Source organism: Chiloscyllium punctatum, chromosome 6, assembly GCF_047496795.1.
Source record: "Chiloscyllium punctatum isolate Juve2018m chromosome 6, sChiPun1.3, whole genome shotgun sequence".
NCBI classification, from domain to species: Eukaryota; Metazoa; Chordata; class Chondrichthyes; order Orectolobiformes; family Hemiscylliidae; genus Chiloscyllium; species Chiloscyllium punctatum.
The window spans coordinates 81,497,683-81,518,997 of NC_092744.1; the positions used below are offsets into that span (position 1 = coordinate 81,497,683).

At 44.0% G+C, this 21,315-nt stretch overlaps 1 protein-coding gene across 2 annotated transcripts; it reads left to right on the forward strand.

The window, feature by feature from the left end:
* Positions 1–824: 824 nt before the first annotated feature.
* On the forward strand, positions 825–19,024 carry LOC140478528 (lactosylceramide 4-alpha-galactosyltransferase-like). 2 transcript variants are annotated; one of them, XM_072571787.1, is made up of 3 exons: positions 825–1,007; positions 3,671–4,095; positions 17,283–19,024. In XM_072571787.1, exons 2-3 carry the CDS (start codon positions 3,697–3,699, stop codon positions 17,868–17,870), a joined length of 987 nt encoding a protein of 328 aa, XP_072427888.1. In that variant the 5' UTR covers positions 825–1,007; positions 3,671–3,696; the 3' UTR covers positions 17,871–19,024. The 2 variants fall into 2 exon arrangements, with proteins under 2 accessions (XP_072427888.1, XP_072427889.1); XM_072571788.1 differs by having other exon boundaries at positions 3,674–4,095.
* Positions 19,025–21,315: the final 2,291 nt, after the last annotated feature.

Here is a 21,315-nt window from a genome sequence, read left to right on the forward strand (position 1 = left end):
AAGTGGTCATTGCCTGGCACTTATGTGATGTGAATGTAACTTACCATTTATCTGTTTGAGTTTAAATGTTGTCCAGGTTTTGCTGTATATGGACACTGACTGCTCAGAACCTGAGGCAAGAGATGCTGAACATTGTGCAATCTCCAATGAACATTTCACTTTCACTATATTAACTCAATGACGCTCCTTTTGTCACAGTCTCACAGAACCTCATTAAGTTAGATTGACAAGTCCACCAATTGATGAATTCTTATTGGATAACTTTTATCATTTTAATTCTGTCACAAATAATTTGCTGATTTTAAGATGTCACAGTGATTTAAATAAAAAGAAATTACTACTGGTTCTTTCTGATTTGTTCAGTGTTTACTGCCCATTGGCAAAACAGAAATCTTTGTGTGATCAGAATTGCTGAAAGAGGTGGGTTTAACCTCTCCGTGCTTGTGCGATAGAAAGGTTGTGTTGCCCGTCAAAGTTTGTGGATTGGTAGTAACATTCCTGGCTAAAATACATGTGGCTAATAATTGACAGGCAGTGTTGAAGTAAACATGGTTGAAGAAAAGAATGATCATTTTATGGTAACCTTTAACAGCGAAGTTTTACACAAATATTTTAATAAATGAAATATTACAATACCAAGGGAAATATGAATACTGGTTAGTTATAGTAATAATTTCCGTCTTGTGTAATGTCACCATTAAGTACAAGGCAATTGATTGTGGAAAATACTGTAATTGGACACAAGTCAACTAAGCGAGATGGGTCAGCACCTTTGAAACTTGACCCTAATCCAGTTGTACATCCAGTACAAAGCTAGGCACAATGACACGGACTCGACTGGTTTCAAGATGTCCGTGTAATTCAGCACACCGTACTTGGCTTTTCTTAAAGGGAGCTACCATTTTAGAAGCAGAAACAAATTCAGTTCTTCAAGGCATCAACTGAAACAGGACTCACCCTCCAAAAAGGTGAACCTCAGAGGAATTGAGAGTCGACCTCCAGTTAAGGTATGGTGATCAGTCATTTCGGAGTTAGTTTGGTAGTTCCATTATTCTGGGCTCAATCCATGTTTTCTCCAGATGGGTTGAGGCATGCATACCGGAATCTCCACAGGATGATCTGTTGTTTCACTTTGGTTTGGGAATAATCAGGGAGATCCGATTACTATGACAAGAGACCTCCTGGCAGGAGTAGTTATGAGCTGCTGCAGCAACAACCATCTTCAGTATTGCTGAGCTTGAAAGAGGATCAATCAGAGAGCAACCTCAATTTTCAGTGCACGAGGTGAGAGGGTGAGGCTCAGCCCTTGATGACGGGTGACTGTCTGTGTGGAGTATGCACATTCTCCCTGTGTATGCATGGGTTTCCTCTGGGTGCCCCAGTTTCCTCCTCCAGTCCAAAGACGTGCAGATTAGGTGGATTAGCCATGATAAATTGCCCAGTAGTGTCCTCGGATGTGTAGACTATATAGATTAGCCATGGGCAATGTTGGGTACCATGATAGGATGGGCGGGTTGGGATGCTCTTCGGAGCATAGACCTGATGGCCTGAATGATCTCTTTCCACACCGTAGCAATCCTACAATTCCATGATAAATAGGCAGCCGGTGCATGGTGAATGTCTCAGCTCCCATGTAGGATTGAAGACTTATCTAAAATGCCAATCCCCACATCAGCGCTGACCCCTTATAGGACAAGGGGGTCCCTGCAATAGGAAAGATGATGTGAAACTTGAAAGGGTGCAGAAAAGGTTAACAGGGATGTTGCCAGTGTTGGAAGGTTTGAGCTACAGGGAGGGGGCTGAATAAGCTGGGGCTAAATTCTCTGGAGCATCAGAGATTGAGGGGTGACGTTACAGAGGGTTTATAAAATCATGATGGATCTGGATAGAGTGAATAGTTGAGGTCTTTCCCCCCGCGGTGGGGGAGTCCAAAAGTAGAGGGCAAAGGTTTAAAGTGAGAGGGGAAAGGGACCTAAGGGGCAACATTTTCACATAGAGGATGGTGCATGTATGGAATAAGCTGCCAGAGAAAGTGGTGGAGGCTGGTACAATTACAACATTTAAAAGGCACCCGGATGGGTGTCAGAATAGAAAGGGTTTAGAGTAATATGGGCCAAATGCTGGCAAATTGGATCAGATTAATTTAGGATGTCTGGTCAGCATGGATGATTTGGACCAAAGAGTCTATTTCCTTGCTGTACATCTCTAATACTGTATGAAAACATAAGTCCATCCTCTGAACTATCTTCCAGTTAGTGGAACACTTACCCCCACACCCAGCTCGGAGGGAACCTTCACTGTATTCAGACTGGGGAGGTAAAAATTTTAACCTGGCTGAGGTGAAATGCTGCTTTTCCATCCTGCTGACTTCAGTCAAGTGAGATGGGTATACTGCACCTATTCCTGTCAGCTTCCAGACTGGCAGATTAGGTTAAAAGCAGTCCTTGTGCAGTATCTCACTTCACAATAAATAATGATCAGTCAAGGGAGATAGGTGTCTTTACCACTGGGTCTAAAGATTAAGTTTGTTCGACAGTTTGCACTGTTTGACCTGCTAACATGGGTCATTGCAATGGAGTAACTCTGGGGATTGATGACTTTAAATTAAGTGACTTGCATTAGAAAGATTTTTCCTAACCACTCAGATTACCCAAGAAATAAAATTATTGAGTGTACTGACAGTTTAAGCATTATTGAGTTAATATGCACATTCTTTCTAATATGGCATTGCCCTTTGAACTAACATTTATTTTTGTAGATTTTTCATTTAGATCTTAATAGACTTTAAATTTTATGGACACTTTTATATGGGAAGGAAGTGCTTATCTTGTGATAATAGGACTGTTGCATCTTTGACGTAGAAGGAGGCCATTTGGTCCATTCTGCCTCTGCTAGCTCTTTGAAAGAGCTATCCAATTAGTCCCACTCATTTACTCATGCCATTGTCAAGTACTTAATTAAGAGATAGATTCACTACAGTGTGGAAGCAGGCTATTTGGCCCATCAAGACCACACCAACTCTCTAAAGACCCAGCCATACAACCCTGTGGTTACCACTGCTGTCTCACAGTGCCAGAGTCCCGGGTTCAATTCCAGCCTCAGGCAACTGTCTGTGTGGAGTTTGCACATTCTGTCCGTGTCTGTGTGGGTTCCTCTGGGTGATCTGCTTTCCTCCCACAGTTCAAAGGTGTTCAGGTTAGGTAGATTGGCCATGCTGAATTGTCCATAGTGTTCAGGGATGTATACGTTAGGTGCATTAATCAGGGAAAATGTCGAGTAATAGGTTAAGGGTATGGATATGGGTGGGGTACTCTTCGGAGAGTCAGTTGGACATGTTGGGCCAAATGGCCTGTTTCCACACTATAGGGATTCTAAGTCAACCCTCATAACTTTATAATCCTTTATAAGGTCACCCCTCAACCTCCTTGCACCAGTGAAAGAGGCCCCTGTGTACCCAACTCACACTGTTTAACAGTTCACCCTCTTCTCAGTGCTTTTGAGATCTCTTTTCAGGAGAAAAGTTCATGACATTTTAGCATGGGGACAGGAAAGAGTGGGAATCACGTACCAAAGAGACTTTTCTCAGTCCAGATATTCTTGTTATGAGTTGAGTTAGATTAAGTTTTTAAAAAAAGCTAGTGGATCAGATCTTTATCTTTGTGTTCCACAGCAGTCACTGAAGAACAATCGGAAGTCATGAAAGTACAGAAGAAATTTTGCCTGGCCGCCTTGCTTGTGTTTGCTTGTATTATCCTGTACAGACAACCTCAGCTCATCGTCAACTTTGAACAAATGATAGGTAAACTTGATATTGATTATCCCAGCCCAGATACAACCCCTGGGATCATGTTTGTAGATTCCACCAATGAAGTGGCTCCCTCAGCACTGGCCATTTGCTCCATTGAGTCAGCTGCTCATGCGAATCCTGAGAAACCCATTTATTATTTCCTGGTGGGATTCAATGGGAATTTATCTGACTATTCAGATCAGCCCACAACCTTCCAGATTCTTTTTGCAATGAGAAACGTCATCCTCTTACCCTTGAACCTCAAAACACTCTTCGCAAACACACCTTTCGATGGCTGGTATCAACAGGTAAGGAACTCTCTGAACTACTTTCAGCTCATGGATCGAATTGGACAAAGCTCGGGTTAACCCTTGGTTGAGCAAAGAGGCTTTTTGTTTCTTGGTCAAACCAGTTGATGAAATTCCAAGGGTGAAGAATGGCCAAGTGTTCTGTTGAGGATCTTGGTCTTGGCTTCCTGCTCTCAGCCCACAGGTTTTAAACATGTTCTGCTGCACCCACGCCCTGACCTTTCACACACTGACCCTTTCACACCCTGACCTTTAATCGCACTGCTGATAAGAGGAAGAAGAACTTGAGGGCATAGATTTAAAGTGACCTGCAAAGAAGGTTGAATGAAGTGAGGGAAGTCTTATTCACACAGCGAGTGATTACGGTCTGAAGTTCACTGCCAGGAAGTGTGGAGGAGGCAGGTTTAATTGAAACATTCGCATTGGATGGTAATTGGTATGCAAATAATGTACGGGGGAATGGGGAGAAAGCTGGATGTTGGTACCAGGTATTAACACTGTCTTAACGAGCCATTGCAAACATAATGGGCCAAATAGCCTCCCACTGTGACAAAAAAATTCTGGGAGTGCCTATAAACCTCAGATATTCTCACTGATTTGGCAAAGTAGAAAACAATGGGATCAAAATGAAGGAAAACTTGACTCCAATATGTTTTCCATCAGAGGAAGTGGTGGTACAGTTACAACAGGTACAGCTGCGACATCTAAAAGACATTTGGATAAGTGCATGAATTGAAAGGTTTGGAGTGTACAGGCCAAGTGCAGGCAAGTTTGACTACTTTAGTTTGGGAATATGGCTGGCATGGATTAGTTGGACCAAAGGGTCTGTTTCCATTCCTGTATAACTCTATGACTCCACAAGCTGCCTCCACCACCCTCTCAGGCAGCAAGTACTATATTTCTCCCCCTTTCAGAATCCACTCTGAGACATTCCCGACACTGGCACCAGGGAGACATGTACAATTCGAGAATGTTGTTTGCTGCCACATTACCATCTGTCAGTTTCCCTTATGATCGAGAGCCCATCACTAAAACCGTCTCAGTCCTTTTCCTCCCTGCTGTGCAGCACAGCTATCTGTGGTGACACAAATTGAGCTGCTCCCCTGACAGGCCATTCCCACCAACCATACTCCCCCCAAGAATATTCAACATGGCATATCCCATTAATACTAAAGAGTATGGGGGGCGGCGGGGGAGGAATTAAGTATCACTACTATTACCAGAGAAATAGTAAAGGCAGATAAATCCCATGAAACCTGATGGCTTGCATCCTCAAATCCTAAAAGAAATACACACAGAGATAGTGGGTGCATTGGACGTAATTATAAGAATTAGAATCCCTACATGGGGAAACAGGCCATTTGGCCCAACAGTCCACACCAACCTTCTGAAGACTAACCCATCCAGATCCATTCCCCCAACCCTATTACTCTACCTATCCTCTGACTAATGCACCTAACCTACACGTCCCTGAACACTATGGACACTTTAGCATGGCCAACTCACCTAAGCTGCACATCTTTGGACTGTGGGAGGAAACCCATGCAGACACAGGGAGAATGTGCAAACTCCACACAGACAATTGCCTGAGGCTGGAATCGAACCTGGGTCCCTAGTACTGTGACACAGCAGTGCTAACCACAGAGCCACCGTGCCACCCTCTAAGTTTCCAAAAAGCAATAGATTCTGGAGAAGTACTAGTGGATTGGAAAACTGCTGATGTGATACCCCTGTTCAAAAATAGAGGGAGGCATATTTGGGTAACTGTAGGCTGATTAGCCGAGCATGTATTACAATCAATTATTAAGGAACATTGGAAAAATCATAATCTAATCAGCCTGGCTTCATAAAAGGAAAATCATGTCTGACTAAGTTATGAGAGTTTTTTGAGCAAGTGTTAAACCGAGTGGACTTTGGTCCCTTATTTAAGGAAAGACATCATTTCATGTGCACTAGAATGATCCCTGGTATGCAGGGCCTGTCTTATGAGCAAACATTAAACAGGTTGGGACTCTATTAATTAGAGTTTAGAGGAATGAGAGGGGATCTCACTGAAAGGGCTTGACAGGGTAAATGCTGAGAGGATGGTTCTTCTCATGGGACAGTCTAGGACCAGAGGGCATAGTCTCAGAATAATTTAAGACAGAGATGAGGAGGAATTTCTTCTCTCAGAGGGTTGAGTGTCTTTGTAACTCCTTATCACGGACAGTTGTGGGGCAGAGTCTTTGTGTACATTTAAGACTGATAGATGGATTCTTGATCAGTCGGTGCATAGAGGGTTACAGGGAAAGGACAGACAAGTGGACATGAGGAATGTTGGGTCAGCCATGATACTATTGAATGGTGGAACAGACTCAAAGAGCCAAATGGCCTACTCCTGTTCCTATTTCTAATGTTCTTATGGTCTTCCTTCCCTTAACATTCCCAGCTGTTACTTGCTTGAAATGCATTTAATTTCTAAGCTTTGCCAATTCTGACAGAAGTTCATCAATCTGAAACATTGGGCTGATTATATTGCACCCTCCCTTCCCCCACCCCAACAACTCTGAGTTGAAAGATAAGGATGGGTGAGAGTACAAAATTGGGTGTTATGGGAGCCATTTCCACCACTTATCCATCTGCCCCAATACCTCATGCTCCTCTGTACCAGTGGAGGAGCAAACTTTAAAAGGCCCACCACAATCTCCCCTCCTCTGGCCCAATTGAATGGGTAATAAATGGCCACCCAAGAGTCTCCTTCAACTGCTTTTGGGATCGTGCCAGCAGAAGAACAGGCCCCTGCCTAACAAGTTTCATGAGTTGGGTTATTAGCTCAGCAAGGGCGGCGTTGAATCATTAATAGGTACTCTGCCACCACTGGATCCTTCCCAAGGTCTTCCAACCCTCATTTTCTCCATCCAACCCTTGTCTGTACACCCTTACCCCAAACTCCTTAACAAGACCAGTGAGCCCGACGTCATTGGTGGGCAAGTTATTGGAGGGAATCCTGAGGGACAGGATGTACGTGTATTTGGAAAGGCAAGGACTGATTAGGGATAGTCAACATGGCTTTGTGCGTGGGAAATCATGTCTCACAATCTTGATTGAGGTTTTTGAAGACGTACCAAAGAGGATTGATGAGGGCAGAATGGCGGACGTGATCTAGATGGACTTCAGTAAGGTGTTCGACAAAGTTCCCCATGGGAGACTGGTGAGCAAGGTTAGATCTCATGGAATACAGGGAGAACTAGCCATTTGGATACAGAACTGGCTCAAAGGTAGAAAACAGAGGGTGGTGGTGGAGGGTTGTTTTTCAGACTGGAGGCCTGTGACCAGTGGAATGCCACAAGGATCGGTGCTGGGCCTTCTACATTTCGTCATTCATATAAATGATTTGGATGTGAGCATAAGAGGCATAGTTAGTAAGTTTGCAGATGATACCAAAATTGGAGGTGTAGTGGACAGCAAAGAAGGTTACCTCAGATTACAATGGGATCTTGATCAGATGGGCCAATGGGCTGAGAAGTGGCAGATGGAGTTTAATTTAGATAAGTGCGAGGTGCTGCATTTTGGAAAAGCAAATCTTAGCAGGACGTATATACTTAATGGTAAGGTCCTAGGAAATGTTGCTGAACAAAGAGACCTTGGAGTGTAGGTTCATAGCTCCTTGAAAGTGGATTCGCAGGTAGATAGGATAGTGAAAGAGGCATTTGATATGCTTTCCTTTATTGGTCAGGGTATTGAGTACAGGAGTTGGGAGATAATGTTGTGTACAGGACATTGGTTAGGCCACTTTTGGAATATTGCATGCAATTCTGGTCTCCTTCCTATCGGAAGGAGGTTATGAAACTTGAAAGGGTTCAGAAAAGATTTACAAGGATGTTGCCAGGGTTGGAGGATTTGAGCTATAGGGAGAGGTTGAATAGGCTGCGGCTGTTTTCCCTGGAGCGTCGGAGGCTGAGGAGTGACCTTATAGAGGTTTATAAAGTCATGAGGGGCATGGATAGGGTAAATAGACAAAGTCTTTTCCCTGGGGTCGGGGAATCCAGAACTAGAGGGCATAGGTTTAGGATGAGATGGGAAAGATATAAAAGAGACCTAAGGGACAACTTTTTCACGCAAAGAGCAGTGCGTGTGTGGAATGAGCTGCCAGAGAAAGTGGTAGAGGCTGGTACAATTGCAACATTTAAAAGGCATCTGGATGGGTATATGAATAGGAAGGGTTTGGAGAGATACGGCCAAGTGCCGGCAAATGGAACTAGATTAGGTTAGGATATCTGGACGAGTTGGACCGAAGGGTCTGTTTGGGTGCTGTGCATCTCTATGACTCAATCGCTGCCCCTACTACCTTAATGTCTGTGTTCCATTTCTGCACAACAAGCTCAGAATAGTCTGCAGTACCAGCAGTGGCCACATCTCCTGTTGGCACTGCTACAACCGATGAGCTACTAGACACTTGACTGGTTGGTAGAAGTCAGCAATGGGACTTCTTCTCCACAAGTCCTGACAGCCATTAAATGTCTGTGGAACGGAGACACAACCGCCCCCTGCATTTGTGCCTGCGCAGGGTGACCCTGGTCTGTAGCCCCAAATCCCCGTGGGATCCAGCCCATTAAAGCTGTTTTACTTACTCCAGGTTAGTGCCCTCACCTATAAAGTTCCACCAGCATTTTCTGATTTTATTTCTGATTTACAGCAGCTACATTACTTCATTATTTTCTAAATTAATGTCCGATCTAAGCTGAATGGTGGGAAACCAACTAGTTATTGAACCCCAGTACAAAGGGCAGCAAGATGGCTGACAGCACCAGGGAGCTGGGGTCGATTCCACCCTTGGGTGACTGTCTGTATGGAATTAGCATGTCCTATGGGTTTCCTCTAGTTGCTCCAGTTTCCTCCCACAGTCCAAAGGTGTGCAGGTTAGGGTGGATTGGCCATGTTCAATTGCCCACAGTGTCCGGGGATGTGCAGGCTAGGCGGATTAGTCATGAGAAATTTGGTATTACAGAGGTAGGGTTGGGGGGTAGGTCTGCATGGGATGCTCAGAGAGTTAGTGCAGACTTGATGGGGCAAATGGCCTCTTTCCACAGTGTAGGGATTCTGTGATTCTCCATTCAAAACCAGTCTCATCTCTTACCTTCTTTTACTGTACCATTACAAAGAAACCTCATTAGCCTTCAATGAAGTCTTCAGGGCCATATGTGATTTTCACGTCATGACCTAAAAGTGTGTTCCTTTAGATCCCTTGACCTTATACATTTAATTCAAGGGATTGGTTATCCTTTGATCTCCACGAATTGACTTCAACTTCCTTTAATGTATTAGGTACTTCACAGCTAATCGATCTCCAGTTAATATTCTACTCCTCAATGAATTTTTTATGCTTAAATAATATTGATACTACAACTGGCTCTCTGTGGAATTTCTGACAGGGAGATGGATACAGCATTTTATGAAGACAGCAGTATTATATTGTGTAATATACGATAATTTGATGCCACATAGCATTACTCATAACATTAGATTGACCGGAAAATAATTTATAGCACAGGATCAGACCGTTCAGTCCAATTTCTCGATTCTAGTGGTTTTGCTCCAAATAACTCTCTCAACAGTTCATCCAGTTCATCTCAGTCTGTTCGTTCATTTGTTCTGATTGTTCGTTTGTTCGTTTATTCTGTTCGGAAATATCCTCCGTTCATTTCACCTAATGTTCTTCTTGAACTAAATTCATCTTCGATACACTACATGTGGCAAATTGGATTATTTTCTAAAGGGAATTATAGAATCCCTACAATGTGGAAACAGGCAATTCAGACCACTGAGTCCACATTGTCCCTCTGAAGAGCATTCCACCCCAGACTCACACCAGTAACCCTGCATTTCCAGCCTACCCTGCACATCTTTGGACTGTGGGAGGAAATCAGAGCACCTAGAATCTCACACATCAAAGGGAGAATGTGCAAACTCCACACAGACAGCTGCCCAATGGTAGAATCAAACCTGGATCCCTGGTGCTATGAAGCAGCAGTACTAACCACTGAACCACCATGTCACCCTGTCAGGTATGATTCTGCAAGTATGACTGTGTCAAGCTGTTGCTTAAATAGTCTGTGAGGCAACTCTCCCAATTTTGGCAGTGGTCCCCAGATGTTAGTAAGGAGGACTTTGCAGAGTCGACAGGGCAGTTCCTACTGTTATCTTTTGCAGTGCCTAGGTCACTGCCAGGTGATCTGTCCAGTTTCATTTCTTTGTTGAAACTTTGTAGCGATTGATACAACTGAGTGGCTTGCTCGGTCATTTCAGAGGGCAGTTGAGAGTCAACAATGTTGTGGGTCTGGAGTCAAATGTAGGCCAGACCAGGTAAGGATCATAGATTTCCTTTCAGGTAGGACCTTAGTGAGCCAGATCAGCTTTTCTGACAATGGTTTCATAAGACCAAAAGACATAGGAGCAGAAATTAGGCCATTCGGCCCAACAAGTCAGCTCTGCCATTCAATCATGGCTGATTCATTTCTTAACCCTATTCTCCCACTTTCACCATGTAACCCTTGATTCCCTTGACCGTCAAAAAGCTATCTATTTCTGTCTTAAATATGGTCATTAGTTGATTCTTAATTCCAGGTATATTTTATTAAATTCGATATTCACCATCTGCCATGGCAGGCTTCAAACCTGGGTCCACTGAACATTATCTGAGTTTCCGGATTTATTGTATAGCGATCATACCACCCAGCCATTGCCTCCCCAAAAGGAGCTTAAGCAGGGTTGATCCCTTGGCTTGATGGTATTTTTATAGTGATGAATATACCGGGCCATGTTACAGATTGTGTTGGAGCATAATCTGCTGCTGATGACCTATAGCATGGATGCCCAAACTTGGGTTGCTTGATTTGTTCAAACTCTGTCTCATTTAACGCAGTAATAGTGCCACACAACACAATGACATGTTGTGTGGCAATATTTGCAAAATGAAAATGGGACTTTGTCTCCAGCAGAATTGCGCAGTGGTTATCTTTACTCACGTTGTCATGGACAGCTACATCAACACCAGGCAGATTGGTGAGGATGAGGTCAAGTATGTTTCTCCCTCTTGGTTTCTTCATCATCTCCTACAGACCGAGTCGAGCAGCAATGTCCTTTAGTTTAACCAGTTGGGTCAGTGGTGGTGCTGCCAAGCCACTCTTCATGACGTATATTGAAGACCCCACCCAGAATATATTCTGCCCTTGCCACCCTCAGTACTTCCTCCAAGTGATGATCAACATGAGTATTTCATAAGCTGGGAGGGAGGGTAGTTGGTAATTAGCTGAAGGTTTCTTTCCCCATGTTTGACCTGACACCATTAGATTTCACAGTATTAAGCCTCAATATTGAAGACTGTCAGGGAAACTTCTTCCTGACCACATATCACCATACTACCATCTCTGCTTGGTCTGACCTACCCTTGGGCAGGGATGGTGATTGTGATATCTGAGAATTTGTAAGGTATGGTTTTGTGAAAATTACTATAACAGGCTCGCTTCACTAGTCTCCGAAACAGCTCCCCAAATGTGGCTTAATCCCCCAGATGTTAGTAAGAAGGTTTTTGCAGGGTCAACAGAGCTGAATTTGCTGCTGTCATTTCTGATGCTGACGGCAATCATCTGTCCATCATTCCTTATGTCCTGACTCCACTTTTCACCCTCTCTACAAACTTTAAGCGAACAGTTAGTCTGTATTTGGATCATTGCTCCTAGAACTGCAAGCAAGACCTGAAAAGATAATAAGCACCAAATTATTCCTGGTGCCACACCTAGTGATTGTAGGAACAGGAGAATTGAACAGATAGCTCATGACTGAAGGAATGGTTATGGAAGGACAGAATTTCTGTTTTGTTTTTTTACATTCACTCTTGGCAAGTATGCATTGCTGACATTAACTTTCCATCACTAGTTGTCCTTGAGAAGGTGGTGGTGAGCTGCCTTCTTGAACTGCTGAAGTCTACCTACTGTAGGCTGGCTCTCTACGCCCTTAGGGGAGGAATTCCAGGACTTCCACCCAGCCACAGTGAAGGAACAGCAATATATTTCCAAGTCATAACAATGGATGGCTTGTTTGGGAACTTGCACGTGGTGGTGTTCCCGTGTATCTGCTGTCCTGGCCCTTCTAGATGAAAGTGATTTTGGGTTTGGAAGGTGCTGCCAAAGGAATTTTGTTGAATTTCAGCCGAGAATCTTGTAGATAGTACACACTGCTGCTACTGAGCATCAGTGGTGGAAGTAGTGGATGCTTGTGGATGTAGTGCCAAACAAGCAGACTGCTTTGTTCTGGTTGGTGTCAAACTTCTTGGATGTTGTTGGAGCTGCACTCATCCAGTCAAGTAGGGAATAATCATCACACTCCTAACTTGCACCTTTTTGTAGATGGTGGACAGGTTTTGGGGAGTCAGGAAGTGAGTTACTCATTGCAGTATTCCTAGCCTCTGACCTGCTCTTGTAGCCACTGTGTTTATGTGGCAAGCCTAGTTGAGTTTCTGGTCAACGATAACCCAAAGGATATTGATAGTGGCGGATGCAGTGATGGTAACATCATTGAATATCAAGGGCCATTGTTAGATTGTGTCTTATCGTGTGGTGTGAATTTTACTTGCCACTTGTCAGCCCAGGCTTAGATATTGTTGCATTTGGACATGTACTGCTTCAGTATCTGAAGAGTCATGAATGGTGCTGAGCATTGTGGAATCATTGGCAAACATTCCCACTTCTGACCTTGTGATGGAGGAAAGGTCACTGATGAAGCAGCTGAAGATGATTGGGCCTGCAGAGGAACTCCTGCAGAGCTGTCATGGAGAGGAGATGACTGACCCCCAACAACCCCAAATATCTTCCTCTGAGACAGGTATGGCTCGAACCACCAGAGTGTTTGCCCCCTGATACCAATTGATTCCAGTTTAGCTTGGGCTCCTTGATGTCACAGTAATCAAATGTGGTCTTGATGTCATACTCACCTCACCTCTGGAATTCAGCTCTTTTGTCCATGTTTGAATCAAGGCTATCAAGGTCAGGAATTGAGTGCCCTGGCAGAACATAAACTGAGCGTGACTGAACAGGTTTCTTGATATCACATAGAGTGAATTGAATTAGCTGAATTGGGCATGACTGGTAGAGGTTGAGATAAATTATCTACTCAGCCTTTCTGGCTGAAAATTGTTGAAAATTCTTCAACCTTATCTTTTGCACTGATGTTTTTGGCTCTTCCATCATTAAGGATGGGGATATTTGTCGGGCTTCCTCCTCTAGTGAGGTGTTTACTTCTCCACCACCTTTCATGACTGGACGTAGCAGGACTGCAGAGTTTAGATCTGATCTGTTGGCTGTGGGATCACTAAACTATATCACTTGCTGCTCATGCTGTTTGGCACGAAAGTTGTCCTGTTTTGTAACTTCACCAGATTGATACATTTTTATTTTAACATATGCCTGGTGTTGCTCCTGGCGTGCCCTCCTACATTCTCCATTGAACCAAGGTTGATCCCCTAGCTTGATGGCAATGGTTGAGTGGAGGATATGCCAGGCCATGATGTTGGTAGAGTACATTTCTGCTGCTGTTAATGGCCCACAGTGCCTCATGGATGCCCAGTCTTGAGTTTGAGATCTGTTTGAGGTCTGTTCCATTTAGCACAGTGATAGTGCCACACATGATGGAGTGTGTTCTCAACATGAAGGCAGGACTTCATCTCCACAAGGACTGTGTGATGCTTAATCTTGCCAACACTGTCATGATCAGAGGCATCTGCGATCATCAGATTGGTAAGGACGAGGCCAAATGTGTTTTTCCCTCTTATTGGTTCCCTCACCACCTCCCTCAGACCCAGTCCTTTAGGACTTGACCAGCTCGATCAGTAGTGCTGCTGCTGAGTCAGTCTTGGCAATGAGCATTGAAATCCCCCAGCCAGAGTCTATTTTTTGCCCTTGCCACCCTTACTGCTTCCTTCAAGTGTTGTCCAACATGGAGGAGTACAGATTCATCAGCCAAAGGAAGACAGTATATAATAATCAGCAAGAGGTTTCCTTGCCCATGAGACTTCATGGTGTCTGGAGTCATTAAGTTATTCACAACTGCATTATTTCCATCTTAGCCCACTTTCTCCACATTGCCTTCCAAACATCAACAGGCTGCCAGGTTCCACAAGTACAGCGCTAACACCCAGTTCTCGCTCACCACCATTTCTCCCAACCTTGCCAATGCTTCAAATGTCACACCATTTGCCCAACACCTAGTCCTGGTTGAGCAGAAATTCAGAATCCCAGAACTGTTGCAGCACAGAAAGAGACCATTTGGCCCAATGTTTCTTCATGGGCTATACAAATGAGTATTCACTTAATGACACTCTCTGCCTTCACCCTGTATATTAGTCCTTTCCAAATCGCAGTCCAACTCCCTTTCAAATGCCTCTAATAGATCTGCCACAATCTCAGGCATTGCAATCCAGATACTAGCCATTCTATGCAAAGGAACACTTTTTCTCTTGTTTTTACTTCTTTTGTCACATACATCTCCGGTATCATTTCACAAGAAGAAACAATTGCCCCTGTTTGCTCTGCCCAGACCCTTCATGACTTTGAACACATTGATCAGATATCCTCTCGGTTTGCTCATTGCCCAGGAAAACAGTTCCAGCTTCTCCAATCTATTTTCATGACTGAAATCCTTCATTTCTGGAAGCATTTTCATAAACCTCTTCTGCCATTCACAAACTGGGTCATATTTGGTCCAAAGATTAGCTTCTGGCTACATATCTACTCCGTCACTGAAGACTGCCCAATTGCACCTCTGAAACATCGCCAATTTCCACTTGTCCCTCCTCTTAAAAAAGGAATCCTAGTATGATGCAGTAGGAGTGTCCCTATCTGTAAATCAGGATGCCCAGATTCAGATCCCACTTGCTCCTGATGTACGTCGTAATGTTGACGACTCCCAGAGGAACTCCCTCCTGACTGTATACTATTAAGGTACATATATGATCCTGAGGGATCTTGACAGGTCGGAAGGGTGTGTCCTCTTGTCAGAAAATCTATGGCTAGCACTCACTGTTTAAATTTAAGAGGATCACCCAATCACCATCTCTATACTTCCAGTAAGATGGCAGTGGACTGGGGCTTCTGAGCCTTGGGGCATGTCCACTGCAGGCATTTTTCTTTTACCTTCTTATCTTTCTTCTCTCTCTCCTTCCTGTTTTGTCCCCTTTCCTTTCTCTTTTTTCTTACTTGTTGAAGAGTTGGGTCATGGCAGCGGCGGTATCAGAGTTTAGGTTCCCGGCTTCTGCATCGTCGAGGCCGTCCTAGCGGAGTCTGGGGTTCCCGGCGCAGTGTCTGCATCTACCGCAGATTCAGGAGGCAGCAGCAGAGGGCGAGGTTGGGCCCCAGTACAGCAGACCCGGCGACAGAGGCAGTGGGAGCATCAGTGAGGTGGGCCCGAAGCAGACTCATGGCGTCGGTGGAGTTGGGTGAGGTGAGGGTATCGGTAGAGGTGAGATGGCATTGAAGAGTGGTAACTTTCATTCCAGCCGCAGTGGCACAGTGAAGAGGGCTCATGCCTGGCCACCATGGCCTACAACGGAGCGCTGAGCAAGAAGGACTGTAAAATTCAACACTTCTTCCTTTATTTATTTGTCTGCCTATATATTCCATATTTTGGTTTATTTTTCTGTGTTTAAAGATGGAGCCAGAGAGTGCCAACACTGTACAAAACTTTTCACTATATTTTGTACCAAAATGCACATGGCAATAAATATAAAACAAAATAAAATCATCTGGTTAATAATGTGGAAAGGTTTACCCAGATTTGTCCTCTCCACGAAAGGTAGGACTAGTCTTATCTGACCAATTAGCATCCCATCAATTTAATCTCGATGATTAGCACAGCAAGACAGCAACAGGGCTGTCAAACATCATTTAGCCAGCAATAAACTGCTTTCCTTTTCATTCCGGAGATGTGGATGTCACTGACTGGGCCTGGTTTATTGCTCGTTCCTAGTTACCCTTGAGAAGGTGCTAGTGAGCTGCCTTCTTGAACTGCTGGAGACCATGTGTTGTAGGTAGACCCACAATACCCTTAGGGAGGGCATTCCAAGATTTTGGTCATTGATAGCTGCTTATCCCAGGCCCAGAATATCACAGGAAGAGTTTCTCAGGTCAATGCATTGAACTCCCTCTAAGCCATTTCAAGAATAGCTTCTTCCCTGCTGTTATTAGACTGCTGAATGAACCTCTCGAATTTCCAAATCTAATGCTGCTTTTGTACATCTCCTGTGCAACCGTAACTTTGTATGCCTCAACCTGTTCACCTGAGTGTCCTTGTATGGTATGATCTGCCCACATTGCTCACAAAACGTTTCACATGTGACAACAATAAATCAAATCAACTACACCACAGTCTGGAATGTACCACTGAGAAAGTGAATATGCTGTGCACAGCAGCAATTCCACATCAAAGCATTAAAAGGTTATGGTAGCAAGCCAGCATTTCAAACCAACAGAAGTTAGAGGGAACATCAATTTGGAGAATGTTTTAATCAGTGCGATTTGGTAGTCCTGTGGACAATCTCTCCCATCGTCCTGTTAATAATGGAGAGTAGGCTGATGTAGCAGAAATTGGACAGCTTGGTTTAGCTCTGCTTTTTGTGCGAGATCATCTTCCTGACGCAAGAAGGCAGCAGACCCTGATTTCAAATGGGAAACTCCTCACTGAGGATGGGAGAGCTTATTATAAGCGTTCAGCACAAGACTCAAATGTTTTCTGTGCATGAGAGAGAAAACTGCAGAGTCCGTTCCCCCACAGTGCTTTAACGAGCCTTGTGTTGACTAATGAGAGAGGGGGGATTGCTAGAAAGCATGTGACAAGTCCTGTTACTATCTTCCTCATCATGTATTGTGGCCAGTGAAGAGTGTCATAACCATGTTTACCCTTCCGGTCTAACAGCAGAATCTCCAGAGAATAAGTGAACAACTTTATTTCAGCAATCATTCAGAAACAAACACAATGGGAGATGTGAGTTTGGAGGGGACACTGAGTGTTTCAGGAGTGTCCTTATTTTGTAAATAATTTGGTAAAAAGCTTCTCCTTGCAATGGTTTTGAAGGTTTAAAGGAGGAATTGTCGGGTAGCGATGGGCAATGGAAGTGGGAACCCACCCCAAATGATCACCTTTAACTCTCTGTGTTGCAGGTAATTCCTGATTTGGAACAATACTGGGTTCACGTGCTCTCAGATGCCTGCAGACTGGCTCTGCTGTGGAAATACGGTGGCATCTACCTGGACACAGACATCATATCCTTAAAGCCACTGCCTTTCACAAATTTCATCTGTGCCCAACAGGAAAACCTAGCAAATGGTGCAGCCCTGGGATTTAGCCGACACCACAACTTCACACAGAACTGCATGATTGATTACGTCAATAATTATCAGGGTGAAATCTGGGGTCACCAAGGTCCTCTGCTCATGAGCCGTGTATTGAGAAGGTGGTGTAAGACTGATGACCTGGATGAGTTTGTTGGTGCAAAGTGCAATGGCATTTCTTACCTGCCTTCCACGTTCTTCTATCCGATTCCATATGACGAGTGGGAAAAATACTTTGAACGTTGGACACTGGAGGATATCAGAGCCACTTTCTCAGATACATATGGGGTACATATCTGGAATTTCTTAAGCTCTGGGCATCAGGATGATATAAATGATGGGAGAGGAGTACTATTAGAATACTTTTTCCATAAATATTGTCCAAGAACATTCAAGGCTTTGTACAGAAAGCGATGATTTAATTGAACCTTCTGTTTTGCCAGTTTGCATGTAATGTATATTCAAGATAATATTTCATATTGATTTGTTGTCTGAAAAAAGTCAGAAAAACATTTTGCTAATAGTCCAGTAATTGCAATCGCCTGATTATTTACACAGTCAGATGTGTCTGAAAGATCCTAAATTCACTTCCCACATTCTGCGCAGTAGAGTCACCTTCAGATAGGTTAGAATTTGGAACAACACAATTGGTCAAAGGGTAAGAGAACGAAGCAGAGAGTTAGTATTCGTATTCTCGTACACTCCCTGTAACCTTTTCCAGGAAATGTTTCTGTGTGTATGTTGAATGAGGGAAAGTTCTTACTTAGCTATGACGCACCCTTGTTTGCATTCTTTGCTGCCATTCACTATCCAAGCTTGCATGCAAACACTGGGGAAAAGCAATGGCTTCTCTTACTGCTGCCTCACAGTGCCAGGGACCCAGGTTTGATTCCAGCCTTGGGCAACTGTCTGTGTGGAGTTTGCACACTCTCCCCTTGTCTGTGTGGGTTTCGCCCATGATCCAAAGATGTGCAGGTTAGGTGAATTGGCCATGTTAAATTGCCCATAGTGTTCTGGGATGTGTAGGTTAGTTGCATTAGTCAGGGGCAAATATAAGATAGTAGGGGAATGAGTCTGTGTGGGTTACTCTTTGGAGGGTTGGTGTGGAGTTGTTGGGATGAAGGACCTGTTTCCACACTGCAGGGATTCTATGATTCTCTTTATGGGTTAAGATAAGTGTAGTGTGCTTATTCTGTACTTCTGCTTCCATTTGTAAATCACTTTTTCATCGTTAATTGGTTCACTCTCCTTCAGTTCCTACTGCCACTAATCACATTCCAGCTCCAAGGTGAGCACAGCACGTAAACCTGCCTGGACTGCTTGTTGGTCCCTCCCTCAAAGGCACCCACTACCTGATCTGGGGAATCACTATCAAGAAGTAAAGTGAATCCATTGAGAGCTGACCCCACCCCCCTCCCCACCCTCCTGTGCTTAATGCCAGTGCACTCCTCCACAGCCACTTTCCAGCAAAACCCTGCACTACAAAACATTTCCACCATTACAGGTCTACAGCCTGGGCTGCTCTTCAGTCCAGGGCCTCAGGTACCTGTCATCCACAACCTCAGGGAGAAGCTGCGGAAATTAAAGTTTCTGCCAGTCTCTGGTTAGCCGGTTGCCCTCAGCAACTGGGTCCCTGTTGTTGGGTTCATGATCCTGAGAAAAGGCTTGTGTTGGCCTATCAGCTGCCTGATTTGCCCCCAACAGGCAGCATGGGTCTTGCTAGTTCCCTATCAACAGGCAAAGCCCCTACTCTCTACAAAAGTTTTTGTCCATCGTTGCACTCCTTGCAAGACAAATATAACCTTCCTTAAATAAGGAGGCCAAAACTGTACCCAATATTCACCAAGGCCCTAGCTAATTTAACACCAATAATATTTCTTCACTCTTAAGTATTGTTTTCTTTCCCAATTATTTGCTGTACCTACATGCTAAACTTCTGTGAAGGTGATTGTATAGTAATCTTGCTAGATGTTAATCTAGATTGCTAGCCTAATGCTCTAGGGACTTGGGATTTGAAGCCTGCCCTGGCAAATAATGGGCACTACCAGCTACAAGTTCCCTTCCAAGCCACTCACCGTCCTGACTTGTAAATATATTACCATTCCTCCAGTGTTGGGGTGTTAAAATCCTGGAATTCCCTCCATAAGGGAATTGTGGGTTAACCCACAGCAGGTGGACTACAGTGGTTCAAGAAGGCAACTCACCATCACCTTCCCAAGTGCAACTAGAGATGGGCATTAAATACTGCCCCCCGCCAGAAACACCCACCTCCCACAACTGAACTTAAAAAAAGAAATTTAATCCAAAAAAAGTTTGGAACCTGAAATGACACTTGGGGTGATCATGAGGGCATTAGTGTTCAAACCTCATTTGGTTCATGAACACTCTGGAGGGAAGGAAATCCACCAATTTTATCTGCTCTGGCCTTTATATGACACGGATCCATTGCAATGATTTTAATGCTGCTGAAATGGAAGCTATTTCGAACCACTACATGGCATCGACCTAAACATTGGAAACAACAAGAGAAAATCCATCCATATTAAACCTGCAATGTCCTCCTTGGTGTGAGTACAGCAGTGCACTTTATCTGATGTGGCAATGTTTATGCTATCCCTGATAACCTAAGAAACTGGGCGTGGATACTATGGCATTGAAGAAGCTGACAGACATTTATTACAACTGCCTATTTGTTCAAACACTACATTCACAAGCATATAAGTACCAGTGCTAACGTTAATCTATTAGATTACAAATGAGCAGCATGCTTCCAATAGAATGTCATGCTTCAAGTGATCTGAGGTAAGATGGAGCCCAAAATCTTTTTACCTTCAGCTCGCATGCTAAGATGTAGATATGATATCACGAACCTCTTGAAAGTACATACTGACAGAGCGACATGACACAACATTCCCTCCTAACATGTGAGGTCTTGTGCCAATACTGGGAGAGCTGGTCCATAGACTAGTCAGGTCTGACACAGTCATATCCATTGAATCCATACCTTATAGATATTGTCCCAGACACCATCATCACTATCCCTGGATATGTCCTGTACCATCAATAGGACAGACCCAACAGAGGTGGTGACATTGTGGTACATAGTCAGATCAGAGTTGCCCTGGGAGTTATCAGCATTGACTTTGGATCTCATGAAGTTTCATGGCATATGGTCAAACATGGGTAAGAAGAACTTTGACTGATTACTTCCCATTCTTTCCTCTTGGCTGATGAATCCGTATTCCTCCATTTTGAACAACACCAGGAGGAAACACCAAGGATGGCAAAGGACAGAATGTGAGAACTTCAGCGTCCATCACCAAGAGTGGTTCAGAAATGCCGCTACTGGCCAGACTGGTTCAAACCTAAAGACTGGAGCTACTAGAACTGCATCTGTGATAAGCAATGAGGGAACCAACAAAAATTATAAATCTACTTGACTTCATCCTCACCAATCTATTTGAGGATACATCCGTCCACGACAGAGTGACCACCACACAGTCCTTGTGCAGACCAAGTCTCAACTTCACTTCAAGAATACCATCCTTCAAAATTGGTGGCACCATCACTGCTAAATGGGATAGACTTTAAACAGATAATTCAATACTGGGCATCCATGAAATGCTGTGGGCTAACAGCAGTAGCAGAATCATACTCCAACACAATTTGAAACTTCATGGCCCAGCTTATCTCACACTCTGCCATTCCCATCAAGCCTGGTTGAATGGTGAGTACAGGACAGCATGCCAGGAACAGCACCACACATAGCAAAAAATGAGGTTCCAACCTGGTGAAGCTACCAAACAGGATTTTTTTGTACACAGGACAGAAATCATAGTATTGTTTGTAGCACAGAAGCCTG